At 39.4% G+C, this 20,903-nt stretch overlaps 1 protein-coding gene across 2 annotated transcripts in view; it reads right to left on the reverse strand.

Moving 5' to 3' along the window:
* ggt1a (gamma-glutamyltransferase 1a) overlaps positions 1 to 20,903 on the reverse strand; it is a 51,462-nt gene that overhangs the window by 1,555 nt on the left and 29,004 nt on the right. The window contains exons 2-12 of one of the 2 annotated variants that reach the window (XM_047380884.1): positions 10,015 to 10,191; positions 9,811 to 9,941; positions 9,629 to 9,718; positions 9,160 to 9,352; positions 5,763 to 5,923; positions 4,801 to 4,950; positions 2,948 to 3,084; positions 2,586 to 2,773; positions 2,361 to 2,488; positions 940 to 1,052; positions 740 to 814 (exon numbers count right to left, since the gene is read on the reverse strand). In XM_047380884.1, coding sequence (XP_047236840.1) covers positions 740 to 814; positions 940 to 1,052; positions 2,361 to 2,488; positions 2,586 to 2,773; positions 2,948 to 3,084; positions 4,801 to 4,950; positions 5,763 to 5,923; positions 9,160 to 9,352; positions 9,629 to 9,718; positions 9,811 to 9,941; positions 10,015 to 10,187 — 1,539 coding nt within the window. In that variant the 5' untranslated portion in view covers positions 10,188 to 10,191. Of the gene's footprint in view, positions 1 to 739; positions 854 to 939; positions 1,053 to 2,360; positions 2,489 to 2,585; positions 2,774 to 2,947; positions 3,085 to 4,800; positions 4,951 to 5,762; positions 5,924 to 9,159; positions 9,353 to 9,628; positions 9,719 to 9,810; positions 9,942 to 10,014; positions 10,192 to 20,903 lie in introns of both variants that reach the window. The other variant, XM_047380883.1, reaches the window with a different exon arrangement.

Here is a 20,903-nt window from a genome sequence, read left to right on the forward strand (position 1 = left end):
TCTTACACAGAACACTCATAACCCGTTGATTCTGTCTCTTTGTTTCCTTCGTAGACAGGGCCACTGATGACATTATTATTATTGCCATTAACTTGACGTGCACTTTTTGTTTTTCTCGACCAACAAAAGTACTCATGGGCCAATTATAGCAGATCGTCTTTCTGAGCCTGGTTCTGCTGGAGGTTTTCTCTTGTTAAAGGAACAATCTTCCTTTCTACTGTTGCCACATGTTTGAGAGGTTCCTGGGAAAGGTAATGACTCCATGATTTTACCAACTGGCACTACATGACCAACTGAATGTGACTGACAAGATTTAATTAGGCTGCATTTCGTTGGATTTGAAATTGACTATATCATTGGATTGCACTGGAATGAATTGATTTAAACTGAATTTGGACTAAATTGGATTGTATTTAGCTTCATTTGACTTGTTTGCCTTGTGAAATGCTTTGAGAGGATGTTGTGAATTGTTGTGAATTGTGCAATATAAATACACTGAATTGAACTAAATTAACTTTAGGAGAAAGTTGATTTTAGGTTTCTGCCTTTTTCTTAAGGTTTTGCATAACTTTGTTGTAAAACTTTGCATCATTTTTAGAACATTTTAGCACCAGCTAAGAAGTTTTACCTGCTAGAAGGTTTTTTGGTTATTTATAGTCTCATCTTGGCTTTTTAATATTACTATTAACCTTTTCTTTCTTTTAAGTTGTTTTGTATGCTGTTACCATGCTTGACTCACCTTTTCAAAGCCTTGCTCCACCACCGTCATGTTAGGATTGAGCTGATTGTGAACCCGTGGCTCCATTACAGCTTTCTTTAGGTCGTAGTTGAAGAAAAGGGAATTCAGGATAACCTGTTTCCACCACAATATGTAACATAAGGTTCGCACAAAGCCGAGTGGAAATATAGAGGAGACATGAGTGGCTGACTCATACTTACTAAGGCAGTAGCTGTGGTGATTTTTGTTCCCCCAGATGCTCCTACAACCATTTTGACTCTGTTGTCTTTGTCAAAGATGATTGTGGGACACATGGAAGACAGAGGGCGTTTTCCTGCAACAGAGAAATAGAAAGTGGTTCTACAGAGCCTTGCAAAAATGTTCACACCCCTCAAAATTTTTCTCTTTTTGTCATATTACAACCAAAAGTCGGGGCGTCCTACTCCAGTACTCCAGATATGGTGTCCTACATGTTTTAGATGTCCCACTGGTTCAAGACACCTGAATCAAATAAATAGTTCATTACCGGGCAGCTGCAGAACCTAAAGACATACTGAGAAGGTACAGTAATTCAACCATGGAATCTACCGTGTTGGAGCTGGAAGACATGTAAAATATTTATGACATCAGTGTTTTTTAAGGACTGGAGTCAGACACCCCTTTGATAGACCAACACAAAGCAGAGCATCATTGTAAAGTGGACGGATGCTTTTCAACATGTTTTACAAATAAAAAACATTGTGGCATCATTGCAGCTCTGCCTGTCTGTTGAGGGTCGTTGTCCTGCAGGAAGGCAAACCTCCAGCCCAGTCTCCAGTTTTCAGAGCCTTTAACAGGTTTAACCCTGTATTTGGCTCCATCCATCTTAAGTAACCTGACCAGGTTTCTTGCCCTTGCTGCGAAAATGATGACCACGGAATGATGCAGGCACTACCGTGTATTGTTGATGCTTTCAAGGCGATGTGCAATGTTAGTTTGCTGTCACACATATTATTCAATATATTGACTTCATCTGACCAGGGCAGCTTCTTCTACATGTTTACTGTGTCCCCTTTGGGTTTATGGCAAAAAAAGTGTGCACTAATAGTTGGCATGTCTACAGATTCTTCTACCTGAGCTGTGGATCTTTGCAGCTCATCCAAAGGCTGCTTCCCTGATTAATGCTCTCATTCCCTGTCCTGTGAGTTAAGGTGGATGCTGATGTCTTTTGAAGGATAGATTGAAAAGTGCTCTTTGAGATATGTTTTATCTATTCATCCTTTTAATTGCTGCTGCTTTGTTCCTAGGTCTACATGAATCTGTTTTTCTCTAATGTTCTCTCTGTTGCCTTCACAGAATAGCTGTATTTATAATGAAATTACATTTCAGGAATGTGGACTCCACTTTTGATCAGGTGACTTTTGAAGACAATCGGATTCACTGGATATAATTTAGGGGTACCAGGGTAAAGGGGGCTTTTAAATGCAAACCAAATTTTTCTAACTTTTATTTGTTAAAAAAAATTATAAACTGTTTAAGCCTATATTTTTTTCTTCCATTTTACAATCATGCACTACACTGTTGGTATATCGCACACAGTCCCAAGAAAAATTGAAGTTTGTTGTAATGTGACAAAAAATGTAAGCATTAAGTCTGCTTAAACCTGGCTGTATGAAGTTGTTGGGTGATGGTGGAATTCCAAATCCATTGGCCATGTAAGGAGAGCTGAAGTCATCCATTTCATCATTGAAAATGATCCCAGTGGACCGAGACATGACTTTAGACCCAAAGCTGTGGGTCAAAAAAAACTGTTAAACGCCTTTTTATTTCTTTGTTTACCTAAATCAAGTCTCTAATCAACATCAGGTTGAAAATGTTGGGCTCTCACTATAGATTTATGGTACTGGTAGCAGCGACGGCACTTCCATCCTCCGCTATGACAGACAGGTGAGCTGTGCCGTGGTTTTCCGGAACAAAATACTCAGGCTCATAGTAGTTATCCGGGTGTGTAGTGTCATCAGTAATTTTACTCCTTATGCCGTCAGCAAAGTAGTCTGAGGTCATGTTATGGATCAGCTGAAATGGTGGAAAAACAAGTCAGTGGTAGAGAAAAAAATAAATAGAGAACACCATGCAGTGTTTATAAGGGATGATGAGATGTTCTCAAACACTGGTGACCATGTGTTCCAGTGAAACTGGAAATGCTCCAAAAAGTCCTCTCAATAAAAACCATGAAATGGGAGAGCTTACATCAGTAATGTTAAGGTACCGTGGGTCGCCCAGTCTGCTTCTCTTGGCATAAGCGAAACGGAACGCTTCTACGATGCGATGGTAAGTTAGAGTTTTTTTCTCGGCCGTAGAGACACTTGTGTCTGTAAAGTTGTACCCTGCAAAACATCCGCAGCAGAAACATACAGTCAGGAAAAACTTTCAAAATGAAAATAACTTATGAAAATCTGCGAGTGGTTCTCTAATATATTTGGACATAAGGATAATTATTTCACCCATTTTAACAATCCCAAAAAAAATATTAAATAATACAAACTGACAAAAGATCTTAGAAAACATTTCGTAAAATGTAATACGATGCAATCTGCTGGGTTTCCTTAGATAGAAAATCTTTTTAACCAATTTAAATAATGAACTGAATCTGATAGTTAAGATTAATTAGAATGTATGTACCTGACCTGAAATCTGAATGACTGGATTGAATTGACTTTGTAATATGCCATGAGACGATGTGAATTGGCGCTATATAAATAAAACTGAACTGAATTGAATTGAGTTGAATCAATTACAAAAAAAAAATCTATTTCTGGTGAAGAATATATTAGGACACCTCAGATTTATTAACAATTAAAAACAGTCGTACCACATCAAGCAAACTTGAAGCTCGATGGGGAGATCAAAAAAGCCTTGGATTCTGGACATATAAGCAACTTTACTGTCAAAGCAGACCACAAGATGCTAAAGGAAGTCTCCAAAAATCCTAAGATATCCTCACTGGAACTACATGCTTTTCATACTGTTCATGCAAAGGTGCATGCCTGTATAATCAGAAAAAAACTGCACATGTTTAAGTTACATGGAAGGTGTGTGAGGAGAAAATCTTTGCTCTCCAAGAAGACACAAAAAAGTCATACTGAAGTTTGCAGTAGAGAACATGAGATGAGTTTAAAAGATAATTTTTTGGACACCAGAACAGAGGACATGTTCTGGTGTCCAAAAACATGTCCTGGTATAAATCAAATCCAGCATCTTAGGACCCCCAGGATGGCACTGGAAGTCTCATGGTTTGGGGAGGTACCCTGCAACATGACAGCGACCCAAAACATACCAGTAAATCCACCAAGGACTGGCTTCAAATGAAGAAATAGAAGTCCTGGCCCCAGTCAAAGCTCAGATATTGATTTCATTGAGATGCTGTGGGGCAACTTAAAATAGGCTGAACATGAAAGAAACCCCTATAACATCTCAGTGATGTCAGAGACTGGTAGATGGCTACAAGACGAGTCTCACTAAAATTATTTAATCCAAAGGGGGTAACACTGGTTGTTAAGAGGTAGGGTGTCCTAACCTTTGCCTTAGCTAGAAAACATATTTTTAAGTTATGAGTAACATGAATAAAAATAGGTTGATTTTTTGTTTTTATTTTAGTGCAATTAATTCACTTTCATTTTGAAAGATAAACAGAAAATTAGATCAGATATCAACATGTAACATCCCTTAATAAAGGACTGAATATTTAATGGGATGTCCTAATTTGGTTTTACATGATTGTGATTTAATATTCACATTTTATTTAGATTGTTTCATAACTGGCAACAGTTTTGCATCTATAGGTATGTTCTAGCTTTCTGTACTATATAAACACATAAGACTTTTCCCTTATGTAAAATTAATGCTCCAATGTTGTCTTTTTGTTGTTTGAAACACAGCTTCTCTGCTACAACAGATGGAGCCACGAGGGTGCATTTTTATCTGGCAAGCACAAATGTTTTCTGCCTCCACAGCAGGTGGGGAAAACATTCCCGGGATGACCTAGGGAAACCTGACATCCTTTCTTCCACATGGCTGCACGAGCACTCGGCCAGCCTGCTCACCATCCACTATATTGAGAATAAGTGCCAGCACAGGCCCGCTGGAGGGGGCGTCTGGAACGTGTATGGTGTATTCCCCAACATTCAGCTTCAGAGGGTTCTCGTTCAGCACAGGCTGGTACTCCAACAAGTCATCCAGAGTGATTATGCCACCTGGAACACAGATGAAGCAGTAATGTGAAGATTTCATGGTATTTACTATATTTCGTGGATGTATTGTACAAATTGTTTCCTAGTGGACAGACATGGACACATTTGTTGCTACTCCTGGTAAAGATGTCTTAGATGGTGTAAAATAAAATTATCTTTTATTGCATTAGCATAATCTTACCCTGAATAATGCAGAAAATCCAACCCTTTATTTGAGTACAGTTATTAAAATCCCATGTTAAGACATATTTGTTTCCAACACAATTTTTACTCAAAACAATCTCTTAAAACTAAATGTAATTCAAGTAATGTTTTTGGGAACATGTAATTAGTAAACCTTGTAGATCTGTGATGCTATAGGCCTGTTTCTCTTCCAAAGGCCCCGAGAACCTTCTTAAAGAGTATGGCATCATGAACGTTATGAAACATCAAGATGTTTTTAAAAAAATAAGGGTGGATTCTACGAGTAAACTGAAAATGAGTCGTAACTGGGTAGTGATCTAAAACATATAAACAAATCGACAAAGGAATGGTTCACCAGATATAAAATCAACCATCTTCCACTGTATTCCAAACCATATTCTAAAGAAATATGGTTTAGAATATAGCCAAAAAGAACAAAGAAAAAGAAAGAAACCCAGACCTATGTGAAATCTCATAGGACAAAATGAAGTGCTGCCCATATGGTAAAACAGGATTGTACAAAGCATGAGTATTTCTGCAACATGTGATTTAAAACAGTATTTTCTTTTTTGTACTTAATTTGTGCGGTACACGAAAAATTAATGGTTGTATTTTTTAATTGAGTACAGCACCTGCCGCCTGGATGTCCTCGACGATGCTCTGTGCCATGGTCCCGTTATAAAACACATCAGGGCCCTCTTCTGCTATTTTCTGATATGTGTCAGCCAGCTTTGGGAATCTAACAATATCATTTTCTTTTAGGATTCTCTTTTGAGAGTCACAAAACACCTCACTGAAAAATGACAAAAGCAAAAGACAAAAGTCATAAGTGTCTGAATAAAGAGAAAACTAAAGACGAAGAGATATGACTTCAAAAATGTGGAATTCTGTGTACACAAAGCCTCAGTAGAATAAAAGCTCCTGTGTATATAGAAGAACAGTTCGAAAGTCGAAGAAACAAAGCAAAGTCTGATACTGAATCTGCATCTGTTTGTTAAAATATGAAGAACAGATAATAAATTAAGATGATTGAACAGAATATTATGACTCAAAACTAACACTGAAACACTGTTATTTATACTGGGTGCTCACAGTCGTACTATAAAAGCAAAACATGAAATACTGCTGGGTTATATCTTTATCTCAAATGCTGGGTTTATGTTGTTGGGATACAAGTTGCGTAATTGCAAACAAACATTAGGTCACAACATTTGAGCCAATTTGTTGGGTTAGACAAGAAAGTAGTGGAGTGCACAGACAAGGAATTTGACTTTGGTTTCAAGTGCTCACAGCATACCGACATTAGTTGTAGATATGTAGAACCTTTAGAAGAAATAAAATAAAGGATTAAAATGACCATATGCACATATATGTTTATGTACAACCACTCTTTTAATTATTTGAAGACAAGAAAAAAAGAAAGGCAGGTCGTGGTAGTACTTATTTTGTTTCTCAGCAGAGTAGCTGACCACCCTGGATGTAAGGTGCCTGGGGGAAGAAACTGTCTCTGTGACGGCTGGTTTTTGCAAATAGCGCTCTGTAGTGGACTTTTACCTGAGGGTAAAAGTCTAAAGTCAACAGTTTTTATCCAAGATGGGTGGAGTCTGCCGAGATATTAGCTGCCCTTTTCCTGTCCCTTTACCTGTACAAGTCCTGAATGAAGGCAAGGACAACCCCAGTGATTCTCTCTGCAGACCTGTTTGTTGTGGTCTGGACCTGTGAGCCAAACCACACAGTGATGAATGGGCATGGGACAGACCAGATAATGGCAGTGTAGAAGAGGATCAGCAGCTCTTGTGGAAGGTTGTTCTCTTTAAGTAGCCACAGGAAGTATAGAATCTGCTGGGCCTTTTTTCAAACAGTGTCTATGTGTGAGGACCATCTAAGGTCCCAAGAAAGGGTGGTTCCTAGGAACCGGAAGTGATCCACAGTACCCTTTTTCCACCAATGCGGTTTTAGAGCCCGTTCCTGAATGTGATTTCAAACTAAAATGATGCGTGTTTCCACCAATGAGAGAGGTTCCAGGGTGCGAACTTATACAATGTTTCAACGCTTAGGGTGTTTGCAAAAACACACTAAACAAACATTGTAAACCTACTTGTTTCCGTTTCACTCGTGGATACTTAACATATACAAATGAAGACATTTTACATACCATTTTTCTTACACAGGGTCGCTGTCTCCTTTTCCATATTAACTGTAATTAATGGATGCTCTCTTTTTGCATTAGAAGGAACATTGCGTACAGCTTGGTAAGCTCCGCTGTCTCGCTACCACACTTTCCCCCCGCGTTGTGTAACACCCACTGTTGATGACTCATGCTTGGTTTCCGAAAATGGTGGAAACACGCAGTGGTACTCAACAAAACACTAAAGTTTGAAAGCACCCGAATGGAACGGAAAAACATTGACAGTGTCGTTGAGGGTGGTACGGGGAGGTAGTGTGGGGAGTGTTCTTCGGAAGTCCACTGTCTTCTTCACACTATTGATTAAGTTTTGGTAAAGCTCCAGGTGGTTCTGACTGCACCAGAGGACCAGCCAATCCACCTCCTGTCTATGTGCAGACTTGTAATTGTCCTGGAATCGGACCAATAACAGTGGTGTCATCTGCGAACATCAGGAGCTTCACAGATGGTCTGCTGAGGTGCAGTAATCTTTGTACATCAAGAAAGGTAGTGGGGAAAGAATACATCCCTAGGAGACACTGGTACTGATTGTTCTTTTACGGGAAAAAGTCCTCCCCAACCTCACCTGCTGTTGCTGATCAGTCAGGAAGCTGGTGATCCACTGGCAGGTGGAGGCCAGCACTGTGAGCTGGGTGAACTTCTTGTGAAGGAACCTAGCACGCATGTTTTTGGACTGTGGGAATAAGCTGAAATGTCCATAGAGAGGTCCAAAATGCTCCACTAGAACTAGTGATAACACACTAGGCATACTGAACATGCAAACTGTACACATAAAGGCTCACCTGCGTTGGTAACAAGGATCTTATTGCTGCAAGGCAACAGCACTAACTACTCTGTTACTGTGCAGCTCAACTCACCAACTTCATAACGTCTAATACTTTGATTTAAAAAACACTTGAGTTTGGATATGAACATCCATGTACAGAATGTAGCACTGTTTAACTCATTGCCTGCATTGACTATAGTGGTGTTTTGTCAAACCAAACATCTAACATTCAAAGATCAACAACCCACTGCTGCACTATGGGCGTGTTTTATACACTTGCAAAAACAAGTCCAATGTCCAAAACTTAAAGTTGCTTTTTATGGTTTATTTATCCAGTTTGTCAAGCAATACACAAGGATCCATTTTCTATTGTTTCCTGATGCTTCTCCTGCTCTAGTAAGAAAACATGGGCCCACCTCAGTGCATGCTGGTCCTATACCAGTACCTTTACTTATAGAAATGGCCCCACATTTCTTCCTGGCTAACCTATAAAACCAAACAACAGAAACAAAACAAACAAATGTAAATAATTATTAGCCTACAAAATAATCCTTTTAAATAACCCAGAAATATGAAACAAATATTAACAAAACGTAAAGAAATAAGGAATAAATAGCTCCAACACTGACTTCACGACCAAAAGTGTGATCATTTAGCACAAGCTTGCACTGACCACTTAGCGGCTAAAAGGCTGACGTTAATTTATTAAATTCACTCTCTAGTTTGAACTAAATTTATTAACACAACCAATCCACTGTCAATGTTATTATGAAGCATCATTTTACTATCTAATCATTTGTTTTTGAGGAGGTTTAGGGAGGTCTTACCCAGTTTTTTGTACAGTTCAAAATGACAGTCAATAAAGAATGATGAGTCTCCTACTCTCTTCTCTAACCCTACAGACTGGGTCACAAGTTCTGACCTAATGTTTGCTTAAAGCTACCCAACTCCTGCCCTAACAGCCGGAACCCAGCATTCGGGTTAAAGAAATACCGCAGATTTAGACAATAGTTTCAATAACAACCTTACTTATTTCATTAAGACATTGTCAAAGTAAACTTTTCTGTTTCCCCCTCACCACATGTTGGCATCTCCTTGAATGGACTCTTTGCTCTTGAAGATAGCATGAGCCAGAGCCTTTCCGATTGGAAAACCGTCACGAGCCAGAGTGATGCTGGGCTCAAACAGCTCCTTCCAGGGAAGCCTGCCATGCCGTTTGTGTGCCATCTCGTAACCTCGGATCTCCCCTGGGATTGCTATGGATAATCCACCTGTCATGCAGAAACAAGTCGTGTCCTTATTCAAACATTGCTGATTAAAATAAAAGCACAAAGAGAAACTTTAAGGCATTGTTGTACATCTATATGTATTGTCTTCTTGGTGTTATTTTATTTGAATATTCTTCAGAAGCTAGATGGACAGCTTTAAGACTAGAATATGTCCACCCTACATCCCTCCCTAGCTGTAAGAGATTAATGAGGATAGAATAAAGCAAAAATGTAATCCATTGCTGGAAAATACTCTGCGAGCACAGAGTTAGTCAGTACCTGTACGAGAAAGCTTAGTGTTGTTGCCAAACATGTCTTCAGTGGCGTTCATTGGCGCTGTCTCCCTTGCATCTATTGTTTCCACCTTCCCTGTTCAGCAGAGTCAGGAGTGACAGAAAAGTGCTTGCTTTTATTCCTTCAGTTGCTGTGTTGTGATCTTCTGGTCTATGATACACACTCACCAGTGGAAGCATTATATATTATAAAGTAGAGCCCTCCTCCGATGCCCATGCTGTGAGCATTCAAAAGGCCGACACATAGCAGGGCAGCAATGGAAGCATCTACAGCTGAGCCATTTCTCTTCAAAATGTCCCTGGAAACACAAGAATGCACTTACCAGACAAGAAGCACACACGCAGAACAATTCGTTCAGTGTTCACTCTTACCTCCCCACTTCTGAGCACCTTCCAGCATCAGCAGCCACGGCAGCCTTTGAGTAGAAGTGGTCTGAAGGGGGAGGCATGTTTTTCCTCCCTAATCCCATGAAGACCCCCAAAAACAGGCTTACCGCAGCCACCAGAAGGACCACCAGACCAGCAATCAGGGACTTCCCAACCATTTTCCTGTTTGAGAAAATAATCAGAGACCTGCAGCTGAGGTGGATTAGGCCAGTCATAGTTAAGATTTCCCCCACACACCTGTTTTTACCTCAAACGTTTTTTTTTAAAACTTTTCTCACCTTTGATGTGCTGTTTTCACAGGCTGATAAAAAACATCAAACAGAAGAGAAAGAACGAGAGTAGACCAATGCCTTAGTGAGCCTCAGCTGTAATGGTAAGGTGTTTTAGAAGACTAACGTAAGTCACTGAGCTGTGTCATTGTTGGTTTTCAGGAGTTACTGAGCTCACTGTTATACAGTGCTTATTAGGCATGTGCTGCACTCAGACTGGGAGTTTTAAGGGAGAAGATGAGGGATAGTGAGTTATTGAAGGATGACAATCATTATAACTTCCATCTGTCTTCTTGTGACCCTTTAAATGAAGATAAGACCATAACTAAAAGGTAAACTGCTGGTAAAAATCTGAGGTAGTTAAATTTTAACCAAGTAATGGAGGCCTCCCTCTCATTTATTTGGGGTAAAACTCTTGGGTTTGTCCCCCCACAACTCTATAACCTTGCATTTCGCTCTGATATTAATCTGTCATACGTTGCCAAAGTGAAGGTGAGAGTGATCTATTTACAGACCCAAGCTGTCCTGACTTTGTGATTGGTGATTTTCAGGTCCAAGCTCACCAGCTAATACAGTGCCTGTCAGACATATTCGTTCCCCCTGATCTCTCTTATATATTGTGATATTATAACAACTTACTTTAGTGTGTTTTATAGGGATTATATGTGATAGATCAACACTATAAAGATTTATTTTTTTATCAGAAAAATGTGGCATATATATGAATTTATCTATCCTTCACTCTGATACTCCCACAAAGACTCTGGTACAACCACAAACCTACCAAGACATGGCCATCACCCTAAACTGACAGTCAGGGCAAGGATAGCATTAATCACAAGAAGCAGCCAAGAGGCCCAACTGCAACTTTGGAGGAGCTGCAGAGTTACACAGCACAGCAGAACAGAAAGTCTGTTAGCAGGACTACTATTAGTCACACACTCCTCAAATTTAACCTATATGAAAAATTGGCATAGAAATGCCACTGCTACAAGAGAACCTGCTTGCAGGTTGCCAAAACCCATGTAATGGACACAGCAAACATATGGAAGAAGATGCTCTGGTCAGGGAAGACCAAAACTAAATGTTTCACCCTAAATGTAAAAAAAGTGCAAAACACTGCTAATCACCTTGAGCACATCATCCCCAATTATAAACATGGGATGTGAATACTTTTATAAGACACTGAGTCCTTCACAGTGTCTTGTCCAGTGCACAGCCCTTTTGTTGACCTGCATTAATCAGCCCTGTAAGCAGTGCCTGTGGTTCTCTGGACCTGCTGCAGATTGTGTCTAAATCTAATCACTGCTATCTTGTTCTGCATCTCCCTGGTTCAAAGATTCCCACAGCAGGGATATTTATTCAGCAGTCACAGCTTATTGCAGAAGAGGACAATAATACTGATGTTTGTTACAGCTCACAGTTGTGTTTCTTAAGTAACCATGCACGTGACTGTCACCGGATTATTAAATATCTATAGGTTTAGTCATGTTTTTTTCCCTGATCTAGAAGCTTATACTGTAGTTTTTCTTTTTACGTTGCTGGGAGGGGTGAACTCTCTCCTCTCGTCATGATTTGCCATTGTTGTTTTTGCACAACAAAGTGGGTTGCTCTTCTATTCCTGTATGTGCAGCAGCACATTTAATCATGGGCCGTAGCAACACGAACAGCTGGGGTATGACCACAACAGAGGAGGAGGTGATGTCACATGTTTTCATGGTCAGCTGCTGTTCTGTTAATGACAGGGGCTGACTTTATGAGCCATGCTGCAGCCATAAGTTATCTGAGCTATTTCTTTTCAAGTAATGATGAGCAATTGGCTTTTCAAATGGCATTACCACTTCATGATGTACAGATGATGACAAAATATATACAAATATAGTGCTGTAAAAAAGTGTTTGCCCACTGTGATGGAAATTCCTTTTTTTAAGTGTTCCAAAGTGTATGACCTTTAGGTTACCTCACTCCTCAGAACATCTGTGTTAGAGGAGGAAGCTGAAAAAGCCATTATCAGAAGTTTAATGGTTAAGACCCGTTTTTTAGGGTGATGTCAGGAAGGGCAATTAGGTCTGTTCCTAGATAACTTTGTCACCTCTGAACTCAAGGAGGGTCTGGGCCATAAAACACAGACTCTTTGATGTTGAGATAACACTGTCATGTTTAGTATAAATACTGTTTGTAAATGGTGTTCGTGGCTCTGCTTAACTGACTTGCTTGGTGACAGAGTCATTCAAACGCTGAATGCCTTTGAATAAAACTTATAAAGACAAAGTCTGGATTTTCTCTTGTTATGAGTAAACTTCTATCCACTTTGATAAGAAAATTCCACAACAATTGTAGCGTCACGAACAGGATCTAACGTGCCAGAGGAAACCGCAGGAGGGGGACAAGGACGCCTGGCCAGCCTGAGACATTGTCCTCAGTCCACCTCCATATGATGGAGGGGAGTCCTGATGCCCCCCTGCGGCTTCTGGCCGATTGGATCCGAACTATTTGTCTACAAATATATCTGGGTGAGAAGTTGCTCTGTATGATATAATGTATATTATTTTTTTTTATTACACATTAACCATCATCTCCTAACTAATTAATTAGGTTCCGGAGTTGCGAGGGGGAGGACATCAGCTGAGGGCCCGGTCACCCTGTTAAGGAATAACAGGGAGGTTCTTATTGGTAACAATAAGATAAAGCAAAATACAGGGTTTTGCGGGTGGTTTTTAGCAATTTTCTACACCTCATAAAGGAGAAAAGGCAGACGTGCCGCTGAACGGGTAATAAAAAATGGTTCCGGAACCTTGAGGCATCAGGGGTGCCTCCTTCTCCAGATTCTGTGATTTATAAAATAATTAAAGGAAAAAGTGGGGATGATTGTGTTAAATGTGCTTTAATTTAGAAGATAAGTTTGGTTTTTCACAGTGTGGAAGTTTGAGTGTAAATAAGTTAAATAGTTAAAAACAATTGTTTAAATAGTTTAAAGTAAAACAGTTGATGGATGGAGATGGAAAAATAAAATAAAGAATAAGAAAAAGATTAAAAAGCACAGAGTGCATCAATTAAGGAGTTAAAGAGTTAAAACTTTCCTGCAGGAAGTTTCGTTTGTCTTAAATATTGCCATCAGTCGGAAAAGAAGGTAAAAGTGAAAAGAGACATTAGAGATTCGAAAAGAAAGTTGTTTTAGAAAGGAGTATAGTGCATGTTATGAAAGGAAGTGACAGGCAGGTGGACAACTGACTGACTGACTGATAATATTTCTTTGTGCAAAATCTGAACCTATACTAAACTTTTTCTTCTGCCTCTCTCTCACACACACACACACACACACATATATGGGATTTGAGTGCAACATCTGCATTTTTGAGTCTGGACTTTAGAAACCTGCCCTTCCCTACTCCATCAGAGACGCTTCTTCAGCATGGCCAGAAAAAGAGAGGATCTGCCTTCCTGCCTGCCTGCCTGCTTGTTGCAAATCACAGTGTGAGTTTCCACCAAAACGAAACTCAGAAGAAGTCAGGCCCCAAACCCACTGAGATGGACAACGATCCATGCTGTTTGCCAGAGCCAGAGGAGTGAATGCAACGGATTTATATTGAAAGCACATCTTATGCGGGCAGAAGAGAAACAGGCCGGAGCAAAGTTTCTTCTTTCTCCCTCCTGGAGAAGTTAAAGTGGACAAAGGAGTGAATGTCCCACCAACACACCTGGGAAGGGCCTGGGTTGTTTTTTGGACTAATAGAGGACTGTGTGACAGTCTGACTCTGGAGCGATTAAGAAACTGATGGGGGTAACGTACAAACACACACATTTGCATAAATCTTTTCCTATTTTCTGCAACGAAGAACGCTTATTAACCGCTGCTCATGTGACGCTTGCTTGACGTTGACAGATATAGCGGGTTAAAATATTATTTTAGGGTTAGAAAAGTATCTTTAAAAGGGTGATAACTTAGCTTATTTGATACTTTACAGTTAATTCTTTTAGAGAAACAAGTTCTCTTTTCTCGTGGAATATTCAGGGTCAATTATTCTAGTTATTAAAAGTTATTAAAAAGCAGAGGAAGTTACAACATCTCCAAAACTCAGCAGTAACCATGTGTTTTCTATGTCATTCTCAGGACAGATCTCATGAAGGAGCATTTTTAAAACCCAGCGCATGCGTAACACCTGATGGGCTTCTCCTTCAGGTATTATTTTCTGTTGTCAGAGTTTGTATCCCATAAATCTAATGGGTAGAGACCTCATGAAAACAGCTTAGTTTTACTGCAGATGGTCTACATACAGTCTCTGACACAGTACTTACAGTGGGATGCAGTTTTTGTCTGCAAGTGCTAACTGACGCTTATGGAAGGTACAAATTCATTGTTTTTTCACAGCAGCTGCTGGGAAGAGGTTATATTAGGTTTTTTCTTCCCTCTTCTGATTCATGCAGCGTGTTGATTTACACTGTACCTTATATCAAGTCCTGTCAAAAAACTATGAAAGGCTTGGTTCTGCAGTTTCTTTTTTCTCCCTTTGGAGAAGGAAAGGACACCTAATCAGTTCTGTGTTGCATAGGAATATTAAAACACTTATTGTTTTCTAAGATATCACCAGCTAAAAGTTTTAAAACTTTTGAAAGTAATTGGTTTTGTTAAACACATTTTCCTTGGTAAAACAAACCTTTAAAATGAGAATGGGAAAAATTGGGTTATTTTTGAAGGTAAGAAAGATTCTGATTGGACAGTGGTACCACACAAAATTAAACTAATCTCATGTTCCCTAAAAGACTCTGCATGAAAAGGCCTCCAGAACCGTGGAGTTATTTTCCACCACAGTACCAAGTTTTTAAGCATGCTTTTTCTTTATTTTAAAACAGACCTGTGTTTTTGTTTTGTTTTTGGCTTTTTAGTATAATGTTTGTCGGAAGCTTCTTATGAGCTGGGTTAGGAGCAAATATGATCTGAGGTAAATTAGGGGCTGTGAACTAGTGATTTTAAAATCTGATTATTGTCCAAGCAGAAATAATACACCAACAGGTCTGGGAATATTTAGCCAATCCTCTCTTCAATCTCTGCAGAAAGCTAGCATCATTGTTCAATGCAGTAGTACTTAACCTGTGGTTCCTGGACTCCTGAAGCCCGTGAGCCATAGATTTTGGGTCCATAAAATTGTAATACTTAATTAAAGGTAAACCGATTACCTATTAAAACAGATCTAAGCCAATGATGGGTTCCAGTCATTTGGTGGCTTTAAATGCAATAATGCTCAAAATGTCTACTTTGGGAAACACAGATTGGGGTTTAAGAGTTTTGTTTTGGAACCAAGGTTAGGATTTTTATAAAGGTAATTTCAGATTACTAAATCATAAAATATGGGAACATTTATTAGCATTTGGATTGTAAAAGAGAGGTTCTAGTAATAAGTTCTCCCCAACTCTCAAAATTTAAACAGCACAAATTAAAGAAAATGTTTGTTTTCCTTTTGAAACACTATGTTGGAACAAAGTCCAGTTTGGAGTCAAGCTTCTTAGCTTCATTTCTGGTTAAATTTAACACTGCATAAAAATGTCAACGCCGACTTAAAATACTTCTTTGCATTTAACCTGAAATTCTTGAATGCAGCTGCAATCAAATTGAGCCATGTTAATGAACACTGTTGCTGTGCTTCTAAATAGTTTTAAATCATTTTGGACTATGTGCACTCATCTTAAAAAGGATCCTGACGATTGTCATGACAAAATTGATCAATTATAGCATTAAAAGATATGGCTGAGAAAACATATTTTGCAAAGAGATTGTTAAAAATGTCTTTTAATTCTTGAAGCTTTAAATTTGGCCATTTGTCTGTCTTTGATGTTTTGTCTTTGTTTTGTTGGAATGAATGTTTGTTTATATGTTGCATGAAACAATAATCCATGTTTAGAATAATGTTTCCAAATCCCAGATTGATTAAAACTTTGAGTTTTCAGGAGAGTTAAGAAGCAGCTTGTTTCTGAGGTAGGTGCATGTTAACAGTTTTGCAGTTTAAGGTTCACTAAGATGGGTTGGAATGAAGAAACTGTGGGTCCGCCCATAGGCTGTCAATCAGAGGTTGGTTCTGCCTGTCTCCGCCCACCTACCAGGTTGGTTCATGCCTTTGTTTTCATGGTAACGCTCAGCACCTCCCTTCCTGAGTTTTAACACTGTTTAAGAGACAATAGAATCAAAATGCTTGTAGTGATTGTTGCCTTAAAAACATGTTTTTTTGTATAATAATTAAGGATGTAGCATGACATTTAGATTTATTTGTTTTACTATTAAAAGGTTAATGAAATAGTTTAAACTAGTTTGAAGAATTTGTTTTGCATGCAGAATCATTGGTGATTTATTAGATTGAAAGTTTTCCCTGGGGCCATTAAGCTAGCTGACAGTTCAAGATATGCCAAAAGTAAGGAATACATTTTTGATACAGAATTTGAGTCATGACTTTATACTTGGTGGGAATTATTTATTAGATTCAATTTGTAGGGTTATGCATCTAAATTACATTAGATGTCCATCAATTTAATACTCATTTTCATACAAGACAAATCAGGATGATATGTGACTAATTTCTAAGTGAGACATTGATGAACTGCACAACTGAAGTTTGCTTTTTGTTGTTAATGGAACTGAATTGCAGTTAAAACTAGAAAATTTTGGAAGAAATTTAGACGGGGCCTGCCTCTTGGTGCGTTTTGCTCCAACCAGAGCTTGCTATTTTTTTATTTATTTCATTGTCTATGATATTATCAGCTTAAAATATTACTAGTGACTATGGAAGACTGAGGCTTTTATTTTGAAATTTTCAGTAAGCCTTATTTTAAATGGGCAACACTGGGTGAGCTCCAACATTAGTGTGAAGCTCAGTCCTGAAATGATCTATTGTTTAAAATGCAAAGGCTTTTATTTTGTAGAGCATGTTTTGTCTTATTTTGAAAGTCCAGCATGGCTGTACTTTCAGGTCTGGGTTAGTTGCATTGGTTAAATAGAACTTGCTTGCTATTTAAAAATCATTTTCTATGCTCTTGTGAGCTCACAAAATCCATAGTAACTATGGGGGGTTGAGGCTTTTATTTTGAAAGTTTCAGTAGGCTTTATTTTAAAAGGCCAACATGGTCCTATTCCCATCACTGGGGGAGCTCCAACAGTAGTGTGAAGCCCACTCCTGCAATCATCTATTGTTTAAAGGCTTTTATTTTGCAGAGCATTTTTGTCTTATTTTGAAAGTCCAGTATAGTTGTCCTTTCAGGTCTGGGTTAGTTCCATTAATTATATAGAACATGCTTGCTATTCTAAAACCATTGTGCATGTTATTATAAGCTTTAAATAATCATTAGTAAGCATGGAGGGTTGATGAAAGAAATTGCCCTTTAGGGTTAATCACTGTTGTCTAGCTGTTGGAACAGCAGTACATGCTGTTTAAGTTCCCCACACAACATGGCCGCCATGTACGTGTCTCCTATGAAGATGGTCAAATGCTTAGGGGTCGGGTCAGGTTTAAGCCATAGAAATGAATGAAAATCAATGAAAGTCAATGCAAAGTCCTCAGAAAGATAGTAATCCATGCATGTGTGTGTCGGTGTGTGTGTGGGTGTGTGTGTGTCTGTGTGTGAGACACAGAGAGGCAGAAAGAAAGACAGAATCACATCCAGACATATACAGTAGGAGATACACAGAGCTATAAATAGAACAGTGAGGAATGAATCAGCCAATCAGCAAAGAGCGTCAGTGTAACTTGACACCTGCTGTTTCTCACTCACGCAGCACCTCACTCTGTCTGCCCCTGGCCTGGCTTTATAACATGGAGGCGCATGCTCCCGAACGACTGGCCATAACTCGGAAACCGTAGGGGCGATCGATGTCATTCTTGGACCGTTTTTATCAGAACGGACAGGGGAACATTAATATTCATCCTTTATTAGTGAAAATATAATAATAAAGACACAACACTGGGTGAAAAGAGAGGGAAAATGGCAAAAAAGACAAAAACGCCTGAACATGCTCCCGAACAAAGTCTAATATCTCGGAAACCGTACATGGTATTTGAATAATTGTTAAACTGTGGGCGAAAGCCATCCCTCGTCCCCAATCATGGAGATTTTCATAGCTCTATGTCATTTACAGTATAAAATAGGATGGAAAGACATGGTGTCACTCATGGATTACTGGTCAAACTGTCATTGAAAATACATGGGAGAAGGCCTACAGAAATCTGCTGACTCTTGGCGATCGAGGGGGTTTTGACAGAAAACTATGAGACCTAGAACAATGTTGAAGTTATTGTGTGAAAGCAGAGGCCCGGCCCTACAAACTGACCGTAAATTGTGACTTTAGAGCGAAATCTGTGGCCGTGAGTGCCAGTTAAAAATCCAGAAAAAATCCCCTTTGTACACTCTAGTTAAACTGCCATCTGCAGAGTGCGATTTTCTTGCAAACTTTGTGTCGCTTGGAGTGTAATTTTAGAGAAACCGCAGCAGTTATCAACAAACCGTTTTCACTTCCAAAAAGCCGGCGGATTTTTCTACAAACTGAAAGTCAAACTGTGTTTCTAGGCAAAAGTATGGCGATACAGCAGAGCCTCAAAAACAGTGAATTTTGAGGATTCCTCCACCCCTGACTCTATTCATTCCTATGGGGATTTTGGGGGGGTGGTTTTTCGTTAATTACGTCGCCACGGTAACTCGAAACACCAATAAAAGTAATAGCACACCTCCCGGGACCGAGCCGGACGTTTTGATGTATATATCGTGGGGGTGTGCGCTGCGGTTCGGGCCGCATTAACGGAGATAGGTTTTGACCAGGTGAATAGTAATAGGTGCCTGCCATGCATTGCATGGGAGGCAGTGCATTGCTTCTCAATGCACTGCTGTCCTATGCATTGCTATGGCAGGCCCCAAATATCTGGATTTTCTTTATGTTGCTTTCGTTAAATTCATAGTGACACATAGTTATGTCAGAATTCATTTCTTTGATTCTATGTAATGTGATCTTGGTTACTAGAACATTTTTGTACAAACATTCGCTGGATTGTCGCATGGGTTGGACCCTGCGCCAGGAGAGGGGAATGTCAGAATATAGTAACATGGGGTTCCAAAGGTTTTAGCACTCATGGGAAAAAGGGTAGCTCATACCTCCAGTGAGGACTTAGTGACAATGCGAGAGAGACATTGTACTGTGTTTATATAAATGGTGCATAGCTCCCTAAGACCACATTCTGAAAACCTGTCTGAAAGATATGGTGTTGATTCTTTTGTGAAATTTTACATCTCCACAGATTAGACCATTTTTGAAATTCTCTTTGGGTATTCTGAAACTATTGTTGGGACCACAGCCATGGGTTTCAACACTAAAACTCCGGTACATACTTTCCTGGAACTTTTCAAAATAAAGTGCATTAACCTTCTTCCAGCACAGCCAGGAATGGGGGTAACTGCGGACTTCCTGTGGCGCCATTACCCAAATAAAAGCACAGCCAGCAAAGGGGGTAACTGCGGACTTCCCGCAAGGACACTGCCGCATATAAGCCCCCACCTTTCCACAAGTCTTCCTCTTCCACGTGGCCTTCCATAGGGACCGGATAGGAGAGGAAAGCACGCTGATGTCTTTTGCTGGCAAAAAGACATAAATTCAACTGGATCCAAAGCCATACGATCATCGATCATATGCAAAGTTAAGTAGAATGAAATACTCTCTGTGTATCCGGTATTTTCATTCATGAACGGGGAAATTAAGGTGTAAGAGTTGCTTACATTTTCTCTCCGAGGCCCCACAGAAGCAAAACTGTGTCGCAGAGATCCCCAGCCGAGCCGCCAGCTTTCCGGAGCTAACGCTATTTTTCACAGAGCGAACGCAGACGTTAGCTGAAAGCCAACCGCTTGTTTGACTGTGGACGTTTCATCGAACTTCATTGCCCTTAGACAACATATCCTCGCTACGCTCTGAGGTTAGGTTTGGGCAGATTAACAGATTTTAGGTTTAGGATGGAAATGATCTAAACGTTTTCATTTTATGAAGTTTTGTTTTGTGGAACCTGGCTACCTTTAGTGCTAGTGGGCTAGCTACGGCACGCGCCGGTTCCGTGTTCTTTGTATGCTTTAAAGCTAAGATAAACTTTTTTTAAAGGGTGGTTTTAACCAGAACATTGCTCATAACGCGCCGTCCGCGCTTATGCATTTTAACCCTTTGATTAACCTGGTATTTTAAAGGTATGTGTTGATTCTGGTGCTAAGCTATTAGCTTCGTTGTTAGCCCAACGGCCAGCCGGTAAGAATACGTGTGTGCTAGCATTAAGGCTAGTCAACAGAAAGGTTGTTGGTTTTCAAGCTAGTGAATAATCGTCCCTGAACATCATTTACTAGATTTGATACCTAAGTAAACACCATAAAGCCCCATTTCTCCAGAAAGATTTGGCTCTTTTCCAAAATACTCAATAATATTTCTTCAAATATTATTTTAATAAATAAAGGCAGTTAATTAGACACTGTTGAGAATTAGTCATCCAGGAGGTTGGTTTTATTCAGCAGATCATTATTTAAAACATTATTTTATTAAAATAATATTTTGTCTGATCTTGCATTGTGAATGGTTGTCTAAACGTTTGCTGATTATTT

The sequence above is a fragment of the Girardinichthys multiradiatus genome, chromosome 12 (assembly GCF_021462225.1).
Source record: "Girardinichthys multiradiatus isolate DD_20200921_A chromosome 12, DD_fGirMul_XY1, whole genome shotgun sequence".
NCBI lineage: Eukaryota > Metazoa > Chordata > Actinopteri > Cyprinodontiformes > Goodeidae > Girardinichthys > Girardinichthys multiradiatus.